At 36.8% G+C, this 24843-nt stretch overlaps 1 protein-coding gene across 2 annotated transcripts in view; it reads left to right on the forward strand.

The window, feature by feature from the left end:
* The window catches only part of ASPH (aspartate beta-hydroxylase), a 118222-nt gene that overhangs the window by 55147 nt on the left and 38232 nt on the right, over positions 1-24843 (forward strand). For both annotated transcript variants that reach the window (XM_075141786.1, XM_075141785.1), the window contains 3 exons: positions 1133-1180; positions 2143-2187; positions 11956-11997. In XM_075141786.1, the coding sequence (XP_074997887.1) occupies positions 1133-1180; positions 2143-2187; positions 11956-11997 (135 nt within the window). The remainder of the gene's footprint in view (positions 1-1132; positions 1181-2142; positions 2188-11955; positions 11998-24843) is intronic.

The raw sequence follows: 24843 nt of genomic DNA on the forward strand, positions 1-24843 counted from the left end.
AAAGCCATTGCCCCTTGTCCTGTTGCTACAGGCCTTGGTAAAAAGTCTCTCTCCATCTTTCTTATAAGACCTCTTTATATACTGAAAGGCTGCAATAAGGTCTCCCCAGAGCTTTCTCTTCTCCACGCTGAACAACCCCAACTCTCTCAGCCTTTCTTCATAGGAGAGGTGCTTTGATCATTTTCGTGACCCTCCTCTGAACCCGCTCCAACAGGTCCATGTCTGTCTTGTACTGGGGACCCCAAAGCTGCACACAGTCCTCCAGGTGGGGTCTCATGAGACAGGAGTAAAGGGGGAAAGTCATCTCCCTTGACCTGCTGGCCACGCTTCTTGTGGTGTGGCCCAGGATACAATTGGCTTTCTGGGCTCTGAACACACATTGCCAGCTCATGTCCAACTTGTCATCCACCAGTATCCCCAAGTTCTTCTCAGCAGGGCTGCTCTCAATCCATTCATCCCCCAGCCTGTATTGGTATTGGGGATTGCCCTAACCCAAGTGCAGGACGTGGCACCTGGCCTTGTTGAACTTCATGACGTTCTTACGAAGTACTTAGAGCTCCAGTTTGAGGAATGGAGTATATTAATTTCCCATGTTACTTCTCAAAAGTTGTAAACTTTTGTTTGTTGTGCTGGTGTCAGGGAATTTTAAATGAGTACTGGGTCAAATGTAATTTGAAGATTTGCTCTAAGAAGTTAAAAATATCATTAAGCAAGATTTTTTTCAAACATGATGTTAATTCAGTCAGCTAGAGCAAAGTGATCTAAGCACTTCAGTCTGAGCACAGTGTGTAGGATTAGATGCTATATTTATTTAGGTTTTCCACTTGAAAAATGTGTTCTAATATAATTAAATGGGGAAACAAACATTATTGTTTCACACAAATAACAATTGTAACCAAAATCACTTTTGAGGGGTGTGCTAGGAATGGAAGTCACTAACAAAGAGGAGCTAAACTTTTGGACATGACATGCATTCAGTACCTTTTTTCTACTGTTAATTTAACCTAGTTGGTTGTTCTGCAGTTTAAATCTTCCTTTTTGTTTGATACTAATTTGATTGGGTGGCCAGTGGAGAATAAAAACAAAATGGTGAACTGTGTGTAACTTTCAACACTTATTTTCTTTGTAACAGTAGAAAGTAAGCATACAGAAGATGTGGCTGCTGAACCAGAGGAATCAGGTTTGTATGTATCTTTTGCATGAGTTTGCTACTTTGAGAATGATAAATATCATAGAATAGAATTCTGTGCTGCAATAAAAATACATTTGTAACTTTTTCTGCAGCTTTTTTCTTTTAAGGACAAACATGGCTGTGTTGTTGGAATCTAGCAGCTTGGGTTTTTTAATGACAATATTTTAATGGCTTACAGAGCGCTCTTCAGTTTTAGAAGCTGAGAGTGCTCCCAGTTTCAGAAAAATTTATAGCGATAAAAAAGGCCATATTAGGTCATGTGAAGCTGAAGATTTCTTTGCTATGTTCTGTTTCCCACCAGCCAGTAGTGCGTACTCAGGAAAGAGAGTATATGTAAGAAGTAAAATAAACTGGAATATCTCCCCAGCTCTGAGCACTTTATGGGCTTCCTGAGTCAGAGAATGTACTTCCCTCTCTTTGATTCTTCTTACTATCTACAGCCAGCTATTATGAATTCTTTTCTGGTGAGCCTGACTCCTTCCATGCATGAATGTGCAACCTTCAGTCTATTAGCAGTAATAGCACTTGGTGACATGTGATGTATCCAATTTAAACATACATACGGAATTAAAAAGAACTAAATTTTGAAGTCAAATATTTCACAATTACAGCTGGGAACATAATAAGTATATTATGTTGTAGTAGCCCATACTGTAGTAGCATGTGAAACTGTGGGAGATTTGTGCTTTGAATAATATAGTTTCAGACTTCTGAAGTATCATTTTTGAAACTCTGCAACCCTGCAATTTACTCATTGGCCTACTTAAGTATTAATCTTTCCCCTGGAAAAATTCAGCTGAGGAAAATTTGCATCCGACTTCTGCAAAAGTAGTATTACAGAGCAGTCTTGATAGGTCACTGTTTTGATCATAAGGGAAAAAAAATGCAGCTTTTTCTAAATATTTAGAGAACTGTCCTGTTTGAATTGTTTGTACACTTTTGCCTTACAGAAATGCCTGTTCAAGCTGAGGATTATTCAAATGATGATCTAGTGGGTAAGTTAATCTTAAGTGCTTGGTTTTTTCCCCAAAAAAAATGAAGCTATAGCTACAGGGAAAGTTTGTAAACAAATTACTTTGGAGAGGAGTGAAGGGATATCATTATTGTCATTTAAAGTTGCTTCCTGTTTTTAAAGCAATAATTTTTATCTTGAACTGGATAAATGCTAGTAATAGTTACTAGGTTATATGGAAGCATTCCAAATAAAACTGTGAGCAGTTTTAATTTACAACTTAATTTTTAATGATTTCATACAGAGCTGGATACTTTTGTTATAAAAGGAAATACAAAAATTTCAGGTCTCAAAACATGTGCGTACTTCCTTTCTAGAGTAACTGATCATGGGTGGTGATACTGTCACTTCTGTGTATCAGTCAGATCTATTGGAGTCCAACTACGGCATGTTCTTTGGCCACTGATCTGGAAACAGGACTGTTTTGTCATGCCATCACATTTTTCTTGACATAACTGATTTTAAGAACAACAGCAGTTCCAGCTCTTCCATCTGTTGCCTGACAGTAGTAAACATAGAGTTTACCCAAACCATTTTTAGAGTAGCTAAATGGCTTCTGAATTTGAAGTCTGCATATTGTTACATTTCATCTGCTTTTTGGAGTTAATTATTACAAGGTGCTAGTTTGTTCTTCGTAACGGAGTAGTTGTGTTGAGTGAAACACTGAGTTGTATCTCTAGGCAGTAAATCACAGAAGCTGCAATCCAGGAGCCCTGAAAGCTATATTTCTGTTTTGTTCTGATCAGCCTGAGCACCTTTCTGGGTTAGTTAATCTTTGCAATATGCAGAAGCTCTTAAGTGGTGTGGTGCCCAGGTAGTTCTATTGGGTTTTGTTTTTTCTTGTGGGAAAGGAAACTCGTATTTGGTTCTTGGGCATGCCAAAAGTAGTCAGAGAAGGGAAAAAACATCGGAGGCCTTTGTGGTTGCCCAGTACAGATTGGAGGCATGGTTTAGTTCATGTTTTAATTTACATGCTGAACCTTAACTGAGGTGATTTGAAATGCTCATATCAGTATGTAACTGTGTTATCTGTAAGGTTTTTCTAACCTCATATGTTTATCATAACAGCCACATTGTGTTGAAATGTTTGAAGCCATAGATGTTCATTAATAGATGCTTTATCTAAAAATGTTTTGTTTCATAATGAATATGAAATATTTTTAACCACAGCTTATAATCAGTGTAGGAACAAGCAGTAGTTACCTTTGACAGCATAGGCAAGAAGTTCAGCAAAGGTAGTGTTCAGTTGGTTTGTTGTGCTTTAATTTGGAACTGTAGAACAAGAAACCATGTTTTCTCTCAAAAAATGTTGCTCCTTAAAATAACAAAAAGGCTCTTAGAGGACTATTGCAAAATTTCAACACTGCATTGTTTTAGTTGTATTGATATGAGGATACTGAAGTGACTTCTTGACTTACATATACTATTTTAAAACTACATTCAGAATCCAAGCATCAACTTGAAATCTTTTTTTTTTTCATAGACCATATTTCTATTGCTTTTTGTGCTGTAATTTATGCTTCAGTCTTGCAGCAGTAAATTAATTTCCTACCTTCACTAAAAAAAAATCTTTTATGTTGTACAGTAGTGGATGGTTTCCAAATATTCCATTGAGAATCATAGAATCATTTAGGTTGGATAAGACGTCTAAGATCATAGAGTCCAACTGTTAACCTAACACTACCAAGTCCACCACTAAACCATATCCCTAAGCGCCACATCTACACATCTTTTAAATACTGCCAGGGATGGTGACTCAACCACTTCCCTGGGCAGCTTGTTCCAAGGCCTGACCACTCTTTCAGTAAAGAAGTTTCTCCTAATGTCCAATCTAACCCCCAGCCCGGCGCAACTTGAGGCCATTTCCTCTTGTCCTATCACTTGTTGGGAGAAGAGACCGACATCCACCTCGCTACAACCTCCTTTCAGGTAGCTGTAGAGAGCCATAAGGTCTCCCCCGAGCCTCCTTTTCTCCGGGCTAAACACCCCAGTTCCCTCTGCTGCTTCTCATAGACTTGTGCTCCAGGTCCTTCACCAGCTTCGTTACCCTTCTGTGGACACGCTCCCACACCTCAATGTCTTTCTTGTAGTGAGGGGCCCAAAACTGAACACAGTATTCAAGGTGCAGACTCACCACCTTGTGAGTGAGGACATTTACTCCTTTAATTGCAGGCGGATTTTCAAATAAGATGGTGGAATTGAACCTCATTGTCCACTCTCCTTTTATTGTATTGTGATACAAAGAGAGTCCTTGCTGTTTTCAAACACTGTTAGAATCAAAAATAACTTGTTTTACTCTGAAATAGTAAGTATTTCTGATCCTTTCAAAAGGTTTTTTAGATTTTTTTTTTTTTTAACCTTCGGTTGTTTTCAAAACTGGTGCAACATACTTTTTAAACCACGACATTAACCTTCAAGGGTATGTTAGCTCTCTCCTGGTATATCTTGTGGAAATAAATAATAGCAGCAGCAGTGGAAGGAATGAATATTTTCTTTTTCCCTTCACAGGAAAAAAGTGAGAGAATCAATCAAAACCTATTTATTTGTTTATTAAACACACAAGTAGTACCATGTATATGATTCTTCCTTTAGCAAGTAGAAATGAAAATAATTTGATCAGCACAAAATCTGCAACAGTGTACCAACATACTGAAGAATCTTTAGTAACTTCTGTAATTACGTGAGAACCACTTTGAAGGCAGAAGAATCATTGTTTATCAGTTTTTGTAAAAAGCTTATTGTGTCAGCACATAAAGTAGAATTCAAATAGCATCTCTGAAAACTGAGAAAAGAAACGGGACATAAGTAAATGAGTGACCAGAAATAAAAATTTTATTACTATTAAATTTTTTTTTTTCTTCTATTAAGGATGTTTACCTGCCTTTTTTGAATGTGAAAATTTCGGTTTGAAGGCAACATTATTCTCATGTTTTCCTCTTAGAGTTTGAAGTTCATATTTACCGGGGATTTTTTTTTTTGTTTGTGATGGAGGATTCAGTATGGGGGTTTTTTTGTTGTCAGAAGTCTTTTCTTTGTTCATGTGATTTCATTTCATCAGGTATTCAAAGCTAGTATTTCCTGTTACATCAGCAATAATAATATTAAAGTTCATTGTCCTAGAGACAGTCAAGAACTCTATTCTGAATGAAGAACACCTATATACACGTATACACTCTACACATATGAAAGATGTATCTATTTATGTAATCAACATAACTTCAGGTAGTGTAAAAGATACTCAGAAGTGTCACTATAGAGTTCTTAGGTACTACAAATTCAGGCAACTTCATTTGAAGCATGGTGGCACCAGTTTGTATCAGGTTAGGAGCAGTTGTTTGATTTTTATCTGAAACATAGGAACTTACTTGTTTTGGAAGGAAAACAGGAGATAGTTCAGAGGATGAATTTAGCTGTAAGGAACATTCTCACATCACTAGTGAAGAGATCGGGTGTGGGATTTGAATGTGCTGGAGTGCAAGTCAGAAGTTTTTTGCTGACTTCAGGGCGTACCACAAAAAAATAATAATAAGCAACTGCATCTTTAGGTATTTGTATGTACTGTTTTCTGGTTCTCTAAGTTTACTTCTAAAATTATTACCAATATTACTTTCCAGCAGTAGGCTATTTTAACTGCAGTTATAGTCTGTATTTTTGTAAACTAAAGCACTTGAGTGGTATGATAGGCCAGCTTGAAATATAACTGATTTAGGATTTTTCCTAAAAATCCTGTTTTACCCTGGCACGTAAATTGCAGTGGTTCTGATAAGAGTGGTACTTGTTGGAGACACATTTTAAGGGGATACCTTTACTCTCTATATTTGGATTTTGATCCCTCTTGTATATGTTCAGATTTAAAATATCTAAGGGTTATTTCCCCTCCCCCCTTCTTTCATCTTGTATCCTTGACATTTTTATAACCCTGCATTTATTTTACCAACTGCTGAAATCCCTTATGTGTAGAGAAGTTGTTTCCACTTTACAACTTTGACCCTTCCTCATTCCCTGGCTCCTCTTTTCCAATTGTCCGTGTCCTTGACTTTAAAAAAAAAAAAATTTTCAATAAATTGTTTTAATGTATTTGTGACATGGCCTAGATTTCCTTTACAAGGTAAATGAAGTGCCATATGCTGAGAAAAAATTTACTGCTTAGATAAATATTTAAAAGTTTACATTTCCCACCTTATACAGCAACTTTGTGTATATTCATTATGATAGCTCCTAGAAATGATAGCTTTCTCAAATTAACTAATCTGATACAAAGTTGCATTTTTTAGCATATAAAATTTTTTTTTGTTTGTTTTAGAGTAAGTTGTGTTTTGGTTGGTCCTTTAATATAGATTTCCCCTTATTTTTTCAGATACTTAAAGCTTCAAAAGAAAAGTCCCTACATCAGGAGGACCAGCCCCAACCATACGCTACAAAAGGGGAGCAGATGGTTGTAATAGATCTTATGATGTAATTACCAAGCAGTTCAGGGTTTGGGGAATGAACACTAAGATATTATAAATGGGTTGTAGCTAACTGTCATTGTAGTAAGCTTTTTTAACACTTGGATGTTTAGTTTACATTCCTGTCTGATTTTTTTTTTTTGGGGTCAAGTTTAGTGAATACATTATTTTTCTTCTGTGTTTGTGATAGATTTGCAACTTTGAGCTGCATTTCATATGTGCTGTTCAAGCAATTGTTAATATTCTATTTATAACGTAGCAGCAAGTACATTTTTTCAGATTTTAATATATATCTTTTGTTGTGGATTCATACAGTATGTACAGGGCAGTTTGGTCAAATGGGACATATAATATTATGAAGTTTTAAATGTTTTATAACTGCTGATATAGCATGCAGCCTAACTGCATTTTATTGAAAACTCTAATCAGGCACACACTATGCTGTGAAGTTTGACTTGTATCTCTTTGCACTGATGTTATGTCAACAGTTACACTACATGAATTTCAGGTGATTTTTAAAATAGTCTAACAAGATACAAAATGCGTATGTTTAATTCATACTAGTAAAAGGGCAGATTACTTAATTACTTTTTTCAGAAACCCTTTATGTGTGAATTAGAACTTTTTATTTATGCAAATTTGATTTTTAAAGCAAAAATGTCTAGAAACTATATAATAACCTGGCAGGGAGTCAGTGTAGATTGCAACAAAACTGAGTTGCTGGAATTGGGTTGAGTTCAGTAAAATTATTCTAGTTTGCCTACCAATATAATGATCTCAAAGCTGGATTTAGTAAGCTTTATATTCAGTGAATTATTTAAAAAGTCAAATTTGTGCAAATACTTGACTTGTAAATTTTATTTAAAAAAAAAAAAAGCTTTGGAAAGTCAATCTTAAGAAAAATAGGGTATCAAAATTTAAGACCTAAAATCGTAAATGCTCTTGTAAATGGTACGTCTGAAAGTTAGACTTTGAGTGATTTTAATATAACAGGTGTACTTTTTACCTGTTCTGTGCTGCTGTTCCACAATTACGAAGACATATTTTATTCTTTGGCATCTTGCATGCATTCCTTTTTGGCTCAGGAATAATTGCTGTGATTTTAGGAAATTGCCAAGCCTGATATAGGAGTTTAGAAGAAATAAAATAAAATAAATTTTTAAGAAGAAAAAATCAATTTGGTAACCCTAACAGTGGTTGCCTTTTGGTTGACAGGGAGATTTTAAATTTCTGTAACACTGTTTTGAAGTCAGGTTTTTAGTTGCTTACATTTATAGTGAAAGGGGCATCATATATGCTTGCCTTTTTTTTGTTTGGGATTTCAGTAAGACTCCACAGTAAGTGAGTGTTACATCTGATCCACAAACACAGAAGATGTCCCAAAGTGATTTCTTTAGACTTTTCAGGAAAGCAATAATACTTTTAAACTGTGATGTGGTTTGGGATGGGATATTCTAGTAAAATTACCTGTGATTGTGAATTGCAGAGCAATAATTTTTACAAAGCCATATTTTGTGAGGAAGCTTGGCAATAATTTTAGAATGGTGAATGGAGGACTTTTTATATAACAGTGGCAGCCTATTTGTAGAATTATGGGACTGTGAGAGTATATTATGCTGTGATCAAATTTTAAGTATTTTGTAACTGGGTATGTGATTTTACGTGCTTCATGTTTACAAAAATATGCCAAGCTGAGCAAGGTCAAGAGGACTATTAAAAAAATGTATATTTAATCTGTTTTAATGTTTGGCTGCAATAAAACACAGAAGAATATCTTTGTCTTTCTAGTGTCATTATTTTTTCCAAAATGTGGTAGATCTTAACTATGGGGATAAATATTTGCCTCAGGCACTAATTAATATTATTATTTTTTGAAGTAATAATTTTGAATATTTAAAAATATATTTGAAAGTATTATTTACCAGGAGGAAGAAATATAACAAGTAAAAGTAATTTTTATTTCTGGGTGGTATTATGTGAAGGAAATGGGCATTACTCTTAAGGTCTGTGTCTTCTGTAATTGTGTTGTGTTTCTTCTTTTGGAGTATTAGCTATTTTGCAACCAGTTTGGTCTGAGTTTTGCCCATGATACATAACTTCTATTTGTAATTTAAAATGGATGAGGTATCACTCTTTAACAAAGGCGAATATGTGGGGGAAGTATATCATCTACCTTTCTTTGAGAAATATTCTAGGTTATGGTCCATAGTTTAAATCAGAAGTCTAGCAAGGGTGTTGTGTCTATGCAGTTCTCTGTTTGACAACAAAAATCTTCCTTGACCTTTTCAGTTTTCAAACACCTCCATATTTTTATCATGAAATATTGCTGAATAAATAACTGTAGTTTAAGAAAAAGTCAAAAGTTTACATCTTTATATTCTCACATTGCTACCTTGCTTCTTGCTATATCTCAGTGAATCTATGAAATCTTGGATTCAGTTGTTTTTTTGGAAATCACAGGAAGAAATTCGAATAAGGAAAGCAAAATTTAAATAAAAGTAGGATACTAAAGTTTTCTTTTAATATTGAAAATTTCCTACAATTTTAAGTGACTTTTTCACATTCTCAGTAATTGAAAAGGTATATCATGACACTATTCTTTCAAAGAAGTAAAGAAAATGGATAAGATTGGATATTGGAAAGAAACTGAAAAATGTCACGTTTTTACTGAATATCATTGTGCGATTTTACATGTTGCAAAAATTACGTAGATGTAAATAACATTGTTGATTGGGATTCATGTAAAATCTACAAGATATGAAATACATTTTAGTTGTGACTCGGGTCATTGTCACATGCACTCACAAATATTTAGATGTATTATAGTACGAAAAATAAATATATTCTTTATAGTAGAAACCTTCTTGGGAATACCTGGAGCATACGTTACACAGTGATAGCATTCCTAGCCTATAGAGATTGGTTAAAACAGTTTTGTGTATGATTTTGATCTAGATTCATTTTGCTGGAAAGGGAGAAGTTGAGTAAAGGATGAAAGTGGTCTGAAGAGCTAAGAAGAATTTTTTGTTTGAGCTATGATTGGTTTAAGTTGATGATAAAATAGTCTCAAGATTTACTATCATATCCCTGTCTTTGAGACAGCAGATTTTTAAACCTTTGTCAGAAATAGCATCATTAAAACCATTTGCACCATGAAAGTAAGTTAGGGATCAGTGTGGAGAGAGCAAAGCAATATGTGCTGATTATGATGCTGAAGTGAATTCTTAGTTAAGTATGATGAGAGCCGAGATAAACAGATCTTCAGAGCTAACAAGGTCAAGTTGTGATGAATTTCAAAAGCAGAAACCTAGAAGAAGCTGGAGTATCTAAAGATCATTGGAGAGGCTTTGGTGAAATCAAAGGCAGCTAATTTAGCAGACTACAGGTTGAAAAAAGTCTGAGAGAGAATTTGGAGAATTGATCCTAATACATAAATGGGTATAGAGAACTGTAGGTTATATGTTGCCTGAGCCTCAGTAATAAAGAAATGTGAAGCTGGACAAGAAATGGGAGATAGGAGCAGGCATTAGTGATGAGCTCATACCTTCTTCTTCCTGTGATGGAAAAGAAGTTGCAGAAAGAACATGATTGTCCAAGATGGGTTGAAGAGGGTGACTGAGTGACCTAGAGGGAATTAGAGAGGTCAGATGAGAATATCAGTGTTGCTGATAGTGGAAAAGATACAGGGAAAATGGGTGGCTAGGTGGCATGCTGTATCATGGTTTACTATCCTCTAATGAATTGTTCGTGTGCTTTGAGTTGGTGAAAATAATAGAAATATGAGTATATAAACTATTTTGTATCTCATCTGGAGCTGCATTATTGTTTTTTTAAAATACAGTATTTCTGATGACATGCAGATGGACATAACCATTTTATTTATTGTGTGGTATGTACAAAAAAAAAAAACCAAAAAAGCCGGTATTTTAGAAAGTACTGAACGTTTTCCTTAATATACTGTTGTAGTAATAATATTCCTTCTCCAAGTTATCCCATAGTATGTAACTGACTGTATAGATCTTTTTGTCATTTGTTTCAATTTAATTGACAGGATTTTATGATGTAGATGAAGAGGTGAATGACTTTCAATGTGACCGTATTTATTTAATTTACCATATCATAATCAAGTTAATACTCATTCTGCCTTGTGCTGAATATAAAAATCAGAGTCGTGCTGTCTGCACGTTCAGTAGTAGCAGTTGTCAGCTTGTAGTAAAGAGTGAAATTAGAATGTGAAATAGTTTGATTTCATGTGTGTGCATAACCCAATTTCTCTGTGAAAAACAATGTTTTTCAGCATTTTTACACGCTATATTTTATTCACAATATATGGCTTCTGAGCAGTCAGTTTAAAAAACTGTGAAGATTGAGTATTCTGTAAAAATGTCTCTAATTGAGTTAGAATATATATATATATAAAAGAATACATCAAAATTAAAGAGTATGTTAGAGCGGAAAATAACTGTAACTAAAAAGCCAACTGCCCTCTCTTTTTAGTATTCTCTATTAAGTTTATTGGGAGGAAATATTGGAAGCTTATTGGGGCGAAATTGGAAACAGAATGATAGTGCTGGAATTGTGAGGCAAAATGCTTTAAATGTTACGGAGTAGGGCAGGATCAAAAAGTGTTTAGAGAGGAGAAAAAGAGGAGAGGACAAGCCTGTCTCTGTATGTACCACCTTCCCGATATACACATACATGATTTTGGTACAGTATGTAGTCTGTCTTTTGCTACAGACTGTCTTCTGCTTATTTCACAGTTACCTGTGCATTCAGATGTTTACAAAACACCTGAGTTAAATTACTTTAAAAGTTGCAATAAGACAAAAGCTTCCAAGTGCCCAAGTCTCTTCTGAAAATGAGACCTAGGTTCCCAATTGATTTCCATGGTTTTTCCATTTTAATCAAAAATATATATATATATATATATATATGAGAGAGAGAGAGAGAGAGAGATATAAAACTAGTGTTCCCAAGAGTTTTTAAGTGGTGAACAGGTGTTTTTCTTACAGAATAGCTTGCATCGTAAGTGTGTATCACTAAAATCTACCAAATATCTAAAGGGGAAAGCTTATGAAATATTTTGTGACAGAAGCAATGATGTAATATTTGAAGCATCTGCAGAGATGTAACTATAGTTCAGATAGCAATCTATGGTCACTTTAAAAAATAAAAATGAAACAAAAAAGTCCTGTTGGCCCAATTATATTTTGAGTATAAGCTGTAATTTTATTGTATCTCTTTCTTATCATAAACTGTTAACATAAATTTATTTCATTGAAATTATATTTTTAATATTCTAGGGAAAAGTGAAAAAGAAACTGAACAAGACAAAACAGAAAAAGGTAAGTCTGCATGTAACATTTGGTTCTTCTGAAATTGAAAAGTGTGCTTTCTGGGAGGACTGATTCAAATCCGATTAAATAGCATTGAAGCTTAGCTCCTGTACATCTTATGTAGGTGAACTGGAGCTGAATAAGTATCCGGAGTGCATCTGCTTTTGTAGGTAAACACACAGTTGTTTCCAAAGCTGACAGCAATGTATTCCCCTCTTATATGGTCACAGGCTGCTGTTAAAAACTTCCGCTGTTTCAGGAGTAAAATGTTCAGGGTTGTACTCCTAGTTTAGGACTCCGGAGGTCACAGCTTCACCAGGCCCCTCGGGTGTTTGTGGGTGAGAGGCAACCTGGGCTGAAAAGCCAGGTTCAGCACTGCCCCGAAATCCGGGTTTGGCACTGCCTGCTGTGCTAAGCCTGGGGAGACAGGCGGCACTAAAATCGGTCCTTGTCAACCCCGTGTTTACCCAGTGAGGGTTTCTGTCTGTCTTAGGCTAGGTAAGAACAGAAAGAGGCAGGTTTGGTGGAAAAGAAGTGAGCAGTGCCAAGAGCACTGTGAATCTGTTCTCCCTACGCTGGCGTTGGTGCTGGCCCCGTGCGTTCCCTGTCGCTGCACGAAGCTTGCACAGCCTCCTTCATTGGGATCGAGGTTTGTATCTGTCCCTGGCTACATCACTGCAGCTGGCAGTACACAAAAGCCTCAGGGCCTGTGCCTGCATCTTTTTCGCTCGGATATGGCCTACAGAGTAGTGCCTGCCATAAGTAGCTCCATCACTACTTCTAGATGGAGGAAAATGGATTCAGTGACTCAGCAGTGAGTCTGCTGCTCCTTCTTCATTCTTTGTTTCCAATTTTCTATGTGGCTGTTACTTTATATTTGAGTACTTAGCAATGCTACTTTTATGATCTTTTAGTAAGGTGTTTTGGTTTTGTGTATTTGTATTTTAAATATAAGTTTCTAGGACTGGCAAACTTTAAACATTTTGTTTAAGTATTACATATGCCAAATGTAAGCATTACATTTAAAAAATAAACATACCATTAGCCAGTTTACTTGGAAAGCAAGGCAATTATATCCACATTTCCATTTATAAAAGGATAGATTTGGCAGGAAATGCCTTACTGCACTTGATAGTAGGAAAAAAACCACCATTATGTGCTGGTTTTATTGACCTGTTAGAACAGTAGAATAAAATTACATACAATGGCCACCCAGTATGGGTAAAAATCATTCATAGGTAAAAATACTAGCTTGTTTCAGAAAATGAAAACATACAGATTTACTATTATGCAATATTATTAACCAGAACTGTAAGACAACTTTATGACTTGAAAGTATGACAAGATGGAGCCACTTTCCTTTTGCACCCTAAGTGCTGTGTGTTTTTGTTTCTTTTCAAACACTGAGCACTGAAGAAATGCTTCTACTGAGTCCTGCCATTGCAGATTATAGGACTTCTATAAATTGGAAAAGGGGCTGGTTTTGTTTTCCTGGTTAAATTGATAAAATTTTGCATCCTACAGGGAAAAACAACCCTGCATGTTTTATGAAATTTGGTTATAGCTAAACTGCTTGTGTGGTTTTCAAACAAGTTGAATTTTGTTGAACTATTTAAGCTTTCACTTTTAATAAAAGTGCCTAGCTATAGATATCCTAGTCATAGAAAGTGGTTTAAAGTACTATTGAAGTGGTTTATTTAAATTACCCTAATAAGATGCATGAATAAATTGATGAAAAATGTATTTAAAAAAACCACTGTACTGTGACTGTCTGGTATATGTAGAAAACTGAGGAATCTAAGGAGTTGGGAATTTGAAAATTCATGTTTGTCTTGGGTTTAGGGATTGCTTATGATTCTGACAGTGCACAGAGATGTATGCGCAAGTCTGCATTTGTTTTCAGATATTTGGACATACAAGCTCCGAAAGGCCTTCTGTGCAGAAACTATTTATAGCTTTGAGTGAATCTTTCAACATTAACATTTTTCACTGCTGCAGTCTTCATAATACTTTGTTAGTAAAATATCTTAAAAATTCTGTAAATTTCAGTTTTTAATAGTATTTCATTAAGTTTATTAAAAGTCTCACTGAAACATCTTCCGTATTAACAGAAACTCCCCTGGAAACTCCTCTAAAGAAAGAAAAACCTGACTAAACGCCTTTGTAGTGTACTATTACTTCAAGTTTCCTCTGTTATATTTAATTGAGAAGGATTTTTTTGTCTTCTCCATAAGAATGTGATCAGACTTTATACTTAAACAAGCAGTTTAAATGGGATGGATGTTTCAGGTGAATTTGAGAAATAATTCGTTAAAATGTTTCACAGGTAGTACAATCCAGGGCATATATACCACATCCATAAGACGTCTTTCCATATGAGGTGGTTTTAGTTGTTTTTGATCCTATAGGCTAACAAAATCTAAATTTAAGTAAGGAGCTTCATTTTTCTACTTTGGCTTATAGTGCATATATTGAATATTCATTTATATTGGTGAAGAATGGATATAAAAACTGGAACAATCATTTTCTGCAATGAACATGTTTCATACACTGAACATCAGCATAAGTAATTACAATAATAATTTTCACTTTTCGAAATTGGTAAAACATGAAAGTGAAAATGAATGCCATTTGGTTGGAGCACTCAGTTGTGTTGCATCAGGGATAGAGCTATGCATAAGCCAGGCTTAGGACAATGTCATTCCACAAATGGCCTTGCAAGGGTCATTCTGATACCAGGGTCAACATTCACCTCAGTTTACTCTAGGCATTTACCTTTAAATGGGGTATGTAGGATTCGATTGTGGTACCAGTAAAGATCTAACCTGTATAACCTGTGGAGGCTAACATGCTATTCTGCTGGCTAAATGTAGTTTTTTGCTGGCTAAATGTAGTTTTTTTGAGATGAGTTGTCCCCTACACTCCATTAAGAGCCTTACCAGAGCTCCATTGGCTGTAGAAAGAGCTTACACACTTAGCTCACCTCCAGCATTGTCACCTCAGGTTAGGTCTGAGGTGGGCTGAGTTCCACCCTTGCAAGCTCTACTTTCAAGAGTATACATACTACCTATTGATTTACTTATATATTTAATTGTAGCCTGCATCAAAAACGAACTGTGGGCAGAATGACCAATGTTGTACTTTATAAAGTGTAGTTCTCAAAGTCCAAAACTGCTACATAACACCATGCAGAACTAAATGTATAGGACATTAGAATATTAGTGTGTATTTTTGTACGGAAAGTCAATGAAGAAATGTATTTTTGGTCTTGGCAAAGGATTGCTTGATTCTAGCCTTTGAATAAAGCCAAAAGACTTCATGATGAAAGGGAGAGGTGAATGATGGAAATACATGCCAAAAATAAAATTATCATTCTGCAGTTGTTTCTTATGATCAACATCTAGTCAACCAACAGTAATTTCAGACAGAAAACCCTGTAGAATACTTTTTACTGCAAAAGAAATTGTTCTAGAGTAACTGCAGCTAAAGATTCATTATAGTCATTAGATTCCACAGCTTTATTAGTCCCTAAAATGCCTCAGTTTTTATTGTCTGACTGCTTCCCCAGATAAGTTGATTATAGAGGTTTTGCGTATTCTACCAGTACAATTTAGAATGATCTTTTAATTATTGTAGCACTACTGGCTTTAAATTGTCTAAATGCGGTTACTTGTTTTTATACCTTCTAAGTTATCATTTATAGAAGCCCATAAAACAAGTGGATCAATTACACTATCTGTATCTCACCTAAGGAGCTTCCCAAACACAGGACAGTGACAGGAGTTTTTCATCATCATCAAATTCTCATTCAAGCGCCCACTGAGAGGCAGCACAATTTCAAAAACTAATTTAGGTAATGATATGGGCCTAGTAAGAGGAGGGAGGACAATTACTTGAGCAAATTTTGAATTTCAGGTAAAAGTAGTTTGTCTACTCGTATGTATGTATGTTTTTCAGCCCATAGCTGAAACTTTGAAACTTGGACTGGGAAGGTCAGAATATTTGAGGGAGGGGACGAGGGGAATTAGTAAAACAGAAGGTCACAAAATTCATTAGAAAACTTCTACAGACCATTATCATCAGTATCTACTTATCCCTGTCTTTTAAGGTGCCCATCCACAAGTTGCCAAGAACATTATTACTGAATTTGTATCAGTAATGATACATTATTATCATTATTATCATTATTATCATTATTTATTATAATGATAATAAATAACGATAGAATATACAAAATGAGTGATGCACAATGCAATTGCTCACCACGCGCGCTGACCGATAACCAAGTAGCGATCACTACTTCCTGGATCATGCCTACGTTCATATACTGAGCATGACGTCACATGGTATGGAATACCCCATTGGCCAGCTGGGCTGGCTGTCCTGATTATGTTCCCTCCCACCTTGTGTACCTAGCTCAGTCAGTAGGCACGGGAGCTGTCCTTGGACTAGGAGGGCACTTAGCAACAACTGAAAACATCAGTGTGTTATCAACATTCTCCTCATACTAAATCCCAAACACAGCACTAGGAAGAAATTTAACCCTATCCCAGCCAAAACCGGGACACAGGGATAGGAGGGTGTTTAGAAAACAAAGCCTGTGGCTCCCCTGGAAATTGTTTCCTTAGATTTTGACAGTTTAAGATGGAGAAGTGGCAGGAGGAGCCTTCGTTGCGAGGGACTATGAGACTGCGTCACATGAGGAGGTTTTTATTTCAGATTAGGTTTAGAGATGGCACGCCCCACTTGTCTATTTTTGTCAACGTGGGAGAGAAATAAGGAGACATCATTATATCATTATAACTGCTATGGTTATATAGTTATAGCTTTTATTTAAAACTTTATTTAAAACTTAAATAAAACTTATCTGCTAGCTGTAAGCACAACATACAGTCAGTGCAGCAGGACTGTTCCAGTGTAGTTTTCAATTCAAAAACTGTGTCCTTAAGGTGGCTGTGAAGACCATGGTTTATCTTGAATCCTTGTGCCTTATGAAGTAATTAACTAAAAGCCAGAGTCCTAGCTGCTTTCTGTTTTGCATGCCAGTAGTAGCAGATGCAAGATAGAGGAAGCCACCGGGAATGCTCCTTGACATTATAATGACAATAGGAATAAATAAATAAAATAAATAAAAAATCTAATTACAAGAACTTAACCCCACTTATGAGGTGGTTTGTTAGGTAGGAAGCAGCGTCTTTCTATCCTCATGTTCTCTCCCCACGCCCTCAGAGAGATTGTGACATTATCATCGTGCCATTTCTGAGGAACTAGAAATGTCGTTAGAAGACATGTTTAACAAGAAATACTCATGCCAATAGTGTAATATGGATTCTCATAGTCACAGAGGAGGCTACTGCCCCTCTCCATTGACTACGAATCCTACAGTTTCCAAACATTAAAGCAAGATAGTTTAGCCTATGTGGAAGGCACCCTTCCTCCCAGACCTCCAAGTTAGAGTAACCGGGATGTCAGTCATCACTATCAATGCCCAGGATAGGTCCAAGGTGCTAGCTCCAGTGCAGCAGGTAAGCCTGCCCTCCCATTCCACTGTTTTTCCTAGGCTCTAAACATAAGAAAGGGAACAGAGGGCTTAGGAAAGGGAATAGTTAGTACTGAGAGCAAAAGGTGGAGGAGGAGGAGAAATGGGCAGCAAGAATGGGTGGAAAGCTGCCTGAGCTAGTCCCAGTTGAGATTTCTTCCTGGCCACAGTTGCACATCAGCTAACAAGCTCACTGTTCTCAGCGTCCTTCTTCCTGACATGTCTGTCGTGTCAGAATGAAATCACAGAATTGTAGAATATCTGTTCCCAACTTTTACAAGGCACAGAAGTGAGAGATGGGTTGTGTTATGTGTATGAAAGTGCATACTGGTTTTAGAGAGAAACGCTAATTGTTCTGGGGTTTTTAATAGCAGCGTGATATTATCTCCCACTTACTTTGCTCAGGAACAAAACTGTACATGTATCCTTTGACCAGAGGCTCAGAATATGTCAACAAGGACAGAACAATTCATGCTATGTGTTGTGCTAATGGTACCCCATCCTTTAAATGATCTTTTCAGAAAACAACTAGTTGAAGTCTTTACAGTGTAGACAATAAGAGAGACCCACTTAAAAGTAACTTGCTATCTGTTAAAATGCCGAGTGCATGCTATATCTTTAGGATAAAAAAAGTATATTAATCATGAAAGATAATTGTGATAGTATTCGATATTTCTGTCTGTTTCTGGCTAATAAAAGGCTAAACATCAGGCTGATGTCTAATCAGTTAGGTCTACAGTGTTTGGTCCTTTAGGAGGATGAGGCTCAGTGTGGCTGATTGTTTTGTATTTCAGATGATGATATGAAATACAGAGCTGGCTTTTTTTTTTCCCCCTCCTTCTGTGGAGACTAGAGAGGATTAATTTACTCCATTACAGAAGTATTATTACTCGTTATTTCTGATACAATATTTTTACCACTTTGTTCTGTATTGCTTTGGACTTATGGTCAGATGTAATCAATTGTTTGCCATGTACTAGTCATCACTCTGGTTTTTTCCCTATTTTTTTTCCTTGTTACTTCATGAAAGGGGTTTGGATGCACTTACCACATTAATATAATTGGCTTACTTGGCATTTTACACCAATTTCAAGCCTTGTGTTCTGCTCAGTTATACAAGACCATACAGACATTTGATCATTTGAGAACGTTTGTCTAGAAATTCTAGAGAAGTTTAATTCCTTGATCGTTATTTCTTTAGGCAATTTTTTGGATTGAAAGTTGTAAAGTATCAAGAAATTATATTTGCATTATAATTCTGTGAATAAAATCAATACAGAAGTTGCAAAATTATTTGCCTGATGCTCTTTATCTGGACAGTTACTTAAGAGAAAAAGATAGATCTGCTTCAGATGAAGATTTATGGAACTTGATTTTGTTAATGTTATTAGCCTTTTGTTTTTGTTTTTACAGAAAAAGCTAATAATAGCATCTGTAATTGAGATTGCTTTCATAAGGCACTGTTTTTAATCATTTATAGCTTTTCTCAAATTATACCACTGAGATGAAAATTTGCCTTGGGAAATGTCATGTTGGAAATGCCTTTCTAAAAATTGATTTTTCAAGGTTTCAAGAAAAAGATTCAGAAGCCTCACAAGATGTACTTTGCACTGATTTCTTTGATTTTTCCCAGTGTTTAAATGAAAAAAAGAAGCAGCTTTTATTGCAAACTTAGTGTATGTTTTTTCCTCCGCAAGAGCATGTAGTATTAATGACGAAAAAATATTGGTTCACACATGCACATGCTGGCTAATAGTCATCAGTGAAGAAACATTTGAGTTTGGCTGCTAAATTTCATTATCCATCGCCTGCCCAGGCGCTGTTTGCTGCTGTATCTCCACTTGTCTCAAAGCGGGTGGCATGTTCTGGTCTAGACCTTTAGACCTGAGCAGGATTTCCTCTGATGCTATTCCTTCGCAGCTCTGAAATTTTCTGTGAGAACAGGTCGTGAAAGAAAGAATGAACCGTTTCCTGAGTCTTTCAATGTTCACACTACTGGGTCCCAAACAGCTTGCAGGAGGAAGAGTTGTCATCTAACAGTAATGTCAATGAGTGAGGAGAACAGCCTGGATGGGACTCGGTTCCAGGCACGTGCATGTGGCTGCATGTGCCAGTGTGGTGTCCAAGCTGCGTTGTATACAATGGCCATCTCTACAGTCAGCGGAGCCTTCAGCTAACCAGCTAGTAGGTGTTCACTTCATGCTGAACTCACTTTTTTAACACTCTATTGACTGTAATGACTAGATTTCTAAAGATTATAGCAGGGTTTAGGTGCCTACATAGAGAAACCTAAATTTAGTTGCCTTAATTTTAAGCTGTCGCTGCACTGGTGACATTCTCAAGTGATGACTAAATGAATGAACTGTTAGCTAGAGAGCAAAGAGCTATGCCATCAGGTACTGCTGCTGAGCCAAGTAGTTGTATTGCTTCATGCTCAGGCTGTGATAATTTGCAGGTAATTAACACAGTGCTGCATCATGTATAGAAACAGGTGAAGTGTTTCTTGCAAAGTGATACGTATGTTCTGTTAACACCATTTGGTATGGGGCATATGTAATTATGTGACAGAAGAGAGGTTTGGCACTTGCATTCATCTTTCCTTGGGTCAGTCTCATGGCTGCTTATAGCCCTAATCATTTTCTGAACTATGCAGCAGAGACGAAGAGTAGCAGTAGAGTAGATAGTCAGTAACAGGGATTTGAGACAATGGAGTTTAGGGGAAATGACCCCTGAAGAAGGGCATGAGCAACAAGTGTGTGGAAGAAGACAGGTATCTAAGAACAAGTTGGGATAAATAGGAAGAGCTGGACCAAGGAACAGAGTGTGAACAAGTGTAGAAATGAAAAGGAAGAAATGTGGTAGGGCATCAAGGTTGAGAAGGGGATGACAGGAGAAGGAAAGAGAAAGGAGATGAACAGAAGCTTAATGGTTGAGTAGAAGCTGCAGAACATAAGCATGATTGTTAGACAAATCAGATAATCTGCAACTGATCCATTTATTTTTGAACTTCAATATTCTGTTGCTGGCATAGGGCTAGGAGGAATGTCAGTCACAGTGATGGCCGGCACAGCGAGCTTCTGAGAGAGTTTCTTTAATTAACAAATGAGAGAATGGAAGTTCCCTGTGTAATTATAGTCTTGGCACTAAAGCGTGTTGACATATAGCAGTATATTATAGAAATTGTAGAAAATAAGGCTAGGTGGGAACCTGAAGCTTACTTTGTCTATTCTGTTGACCAAAGGCCTTATCAACTGTGTGCATCGTTCCTGGCAGTTGCTTATACAACTTGTTCTTACAAATTTCTAGTAATTAGAATTCCACAACTATCCTCAGCAATCTGTTCTACAATGCTTGTTCAGAGACACTAGTTCCAGATGTTCAAGCCAAATTTTCTGTTGTAGCAATTTTAAGCCTTTTATTTCTTGTCCTGACTTTGGTGATATAGAAAATAATTTATTCTTTTCATCTCTGTAGCCACTTTTTACAGAGTGGTATATGCCCCTCTTCCAGTGGCAAACTCGTTACTAGTACCTTTTTCCCTTTTGTTCTTGCTTATTCAGATGTAAATGTTGCCCCGCTTGCTCCCCCTCTAACAATTAAAGACAAAATATGTTTAAACCATTCTTCAAAAGTAAGTGATTCAATCACCTTTAATAATTGGGTTACTTTTCCTTATTTTTCACGTGATGCTCTTGTGGTCTGAAGAGTATTTAGCGGTGCCTTCGTTATTTTTCGAAATATATTTCTCTGTCCTTTGTAGAAAAAGACTGTCACTGCTTTTGGTGATGACGAGGTGCCTTTCAACATAAAACCATAAAATATGCCTGGTATTTTAGTTTTCATATGCCAAAATAGGTATATAAAATAGCTATTTCATCATCTTTCATTGGATGACATTACAGGCTATTAAGTTTACTGCACATTTAATACATTACCGCTTCCGAAATATTTTCCTTCTCGGGGTTTGGGGTTTTTTTCCTTCTGTATCTTAATACATAAGGGAGACATGAGATTGCTTGTCATCACTGGCCATTGTTTATTCTCCAACAGAAAGAACTAGCATGGAGTTTCTTATAAGACTTCTTCCTAGTTTGCTGCTTTGACAGTGGAAGCTGTTTTCTGAGGGAGTCTTCATCAATCCTACAACAGCAATCCTAGATAGAAAGCCTATCCTTACATCCAAGGCCATTACTGAAAATCCTCAGTATTATCCTTGCAAGACCGTAGTACGATGTATAAAAGAATTATTACCATTTTAATGCCCAACCAGATTTGGACTACAAATCACCCTAGGAGTTGTGTGATCGTGCATTATTTCAGCTACATGGTGAAATCTGTAAGTCATTGAAGAAAAATTACATGTTTTTTCCCTCTGAAAACAGTTAACTTCTTTGTAACATTGAATTTAATATATTGGGTCACATCTGCTAAAAGATTATTACACTAGAAGGAGGCAATGGATAATTTATTAAAATACCCCTGCAGGGAGATAGCAGGCTATCTGGTTAATATAGAGGAATGCTTGATGGTTACACTGAAAGCTCCCCGGTGAATCCTTTAACGTAGGAGTAGAATGGGAGATGAAAATGATTGCTCGTTATATAATGTTTACTGTGTTATATTGGTGCCTAGCAGCTGAATAATATTTATGTTAACAGCTCGTTTCCAGCTTTTCGTATTGATCTCCTGCTGGTCTAGAGCTGATATATAATTGTACTGAATATGGGAAGATAACACTTTCTTGTGATGGAGGGTGGCAAAAAGGTTCTTCCAACACATCACCAGGGAAAGGGAAAGATGTCATATCTTTGTGCCACAGACTTGTAAGATTTTCATTCACTCTTTCTTCTGAGCTGTTTCTGTTTCATCTCCTTGTAAACTCAAAGGAATTGTGGAAACAGTGTCCCACAGGCAGTAGGAGTTTCTTGGTGGGCGGGAAAGCTTCTTTCCATTGCCTCAAAGGAACCTCGCTGTTGCCATGCTTACCAGGCTTGAGAAGGACCAAATGACTACATCTTTCCATAAATACTGAAAATTAGAAAGCTGACAAATAGCTGGCCTCTCTTACTGAATACACAGTTTCTGTGTAACTGGCCAGTCTTAGATAAAGATTTTCATTCATGCCATAGGAACTGAGAATTGACATGTTAATTGTGGTTTACATCATTTCTTGTAGGTACAGCCTCCTACTTAGAGAACAGGAACAAACTGAGTGTTTAGTGGTGATGTCCTGCTGGAACCTCCCCAGATCATGTACCCAGCGGAACTGACATGCCTCAGTTTTCCTGCTGGGATAGAGTTAAATTTCGTCCTAGTGCTGTGTTTTGGATTTAGTATAAGAAGAATGTTGATAATACACTGATGTTTTCAGTCGTTGCTAAGTGCCCTGCTAGTCAAGGACAGCTTCCATGCTTTACCAAGCAGAGGCTGGGAGGGAGCATAGCCGAGACAGCTGGCCCAGCTGGCCAATGGGGTATTCCATACCATGTGACGTCATGCTCAGTATATGAATGGTAGGCGTGTTCCAGGAAGTAGCGATCGCTATTTGGTTATCGGTCAGCACGGGTGGTGTGCAATTGCATTGTGCATCACTCGTTTTGTATATTCTATCGTTATCATCATTATTATTATTATCATTATTATTATTATTATTTTCCTTTCTCTGTTCTATTAAACTGTCTTTATCTCTACCCATGGGTTTTTCTCACTCTTACCCTTCTGATTCTCTCCCTGTCCCATTGGGGCGGGGGGTGGGGAGGGGAGTGAGTGAGTGAGTGAGCGAGCGGCTGCGTGGGATTTGGCTGCCTGCCGGGTTAAACCATGACACCTGCTAACAACAAATGACAGTTTCACGTAGCAGCTGTGAGCTCAACCAACCTAAAAAGTCCTCAGGGACACTTGCTTGTATTGGCTCCTTGGGCTGATGCTTCCGGGTTCATCCACACCTACTGTTGAACAAGCCAGGCCTTAGAAATAACAATGGTTCTTGAAAAACTGAGCTGGCATATTTTCAGAAGAGAAAAGATAAAAACCACAAAACCCAACAAACCTTTTGCATGTTTTGGTTTGTTCTTTTCAGGCCCAGTGACATTATGTCAGAAACTTCTGTCCATACCTGTTAGTCACTGTGGACTCAAAGTCTGGGGTGGAGGGATCCTTGTTCTCGTGATGAGAGCTGGTTCTGACTTCTGCTGGATTCAAGGGGTATGAACACTTGGAACAGAGCCAGTGCTGTGCTCCTTAATCATTATCATCATTAACTGTATGAAAATGCAGTAAGCCCATTGCTTTCCTATGGAATGGTTAATATTAAAGTAAGACATACCAAGACTGGAATTGGCCATGGACTGAAATGCATTTCTACTATATTATTTACGGGGAATGAACAAAAGACATTAAAACCATCTGTATTATTATATTAAAAAAAAAAAAAGTAAAGCATCTCTTTGGTCAGTTCAGTTCCATGATAACTACATTCCTTAAGTGCATTATTGTGTGCTTGAGTATAAAAGCTTGATTTAAAGTCATAAGGTACAATGAAACCCTGAAGTGTTTAGGGGAGCAAAACCAATATATTGGTTTTGAAAGGAGCTATTTGGTGATTTATTCTGAAAAAGCAGTAAACTCCTGTATGTCAGACAGTTTTTTCCTTCTTACCTTCTTGGTAGCTAATGCCTTGGAAAATTAGTCACTTCTATTATTAGAAGGATCAACAGGGATATAATAATCCTAATGCACTGCTTCTTTAGTACCTTTCCTTTATAGATCTTAAGACATTTTTGTATTTAAAGCTTCATACGACCTTTGTGAATAAGTAAACGGAATTTAGTAGGATAGCTTCAATCCTGCTTAAAATATATTTCCCCCCCGCCCCTGAAAAGCAATAGCATTTGTTTAACTGTGCATACCAATGCTGCAGAATAGTTTTTAAAGGTAACATAAGAAAAACTCTCTCCATGCAGAGCTGTCCAAGTTCAGTGTTGAAAATGACAGTAAAAGTCTTGCACAGAAAGAATCAAAGGTGGTCAATTTTTTTCTTTTTTTTATCTTGTACAGAAGCAGCTCAGACTCATGAGATCCTTTAATGCTTGGATGGGGTCAGGATTGGTTTAGCATTAACTAAGGTGTTGGTCTTTCTCTGACGTTTAACATAGGCGAAGTGATTTGTCTGCCTAAAGCTTTGTGTAGGATTGGAGTCTCAGAGAGAAAGTATCATTTAATGAATCATGAGCACAGCTTCCAGTAGCATGTGATGGCTCTTGTCATCCCTGAACAGTGCACCTGAGGACTTGGGAAGCAGAATAAAACATGACCAG

This window comes from Calonectris borealis, chromosome 2 (assembly GCF_964195595.1).
Source record: "Calonectris borealis chromosome 2, bCalBor7.hap1.2, whole genome shotgun sequence".
NCBI lineage: Eukaryota > Metazoa > Chordata > Aves > Procellariiformes > Procellariidae > Calonectris > Calonectris borealis.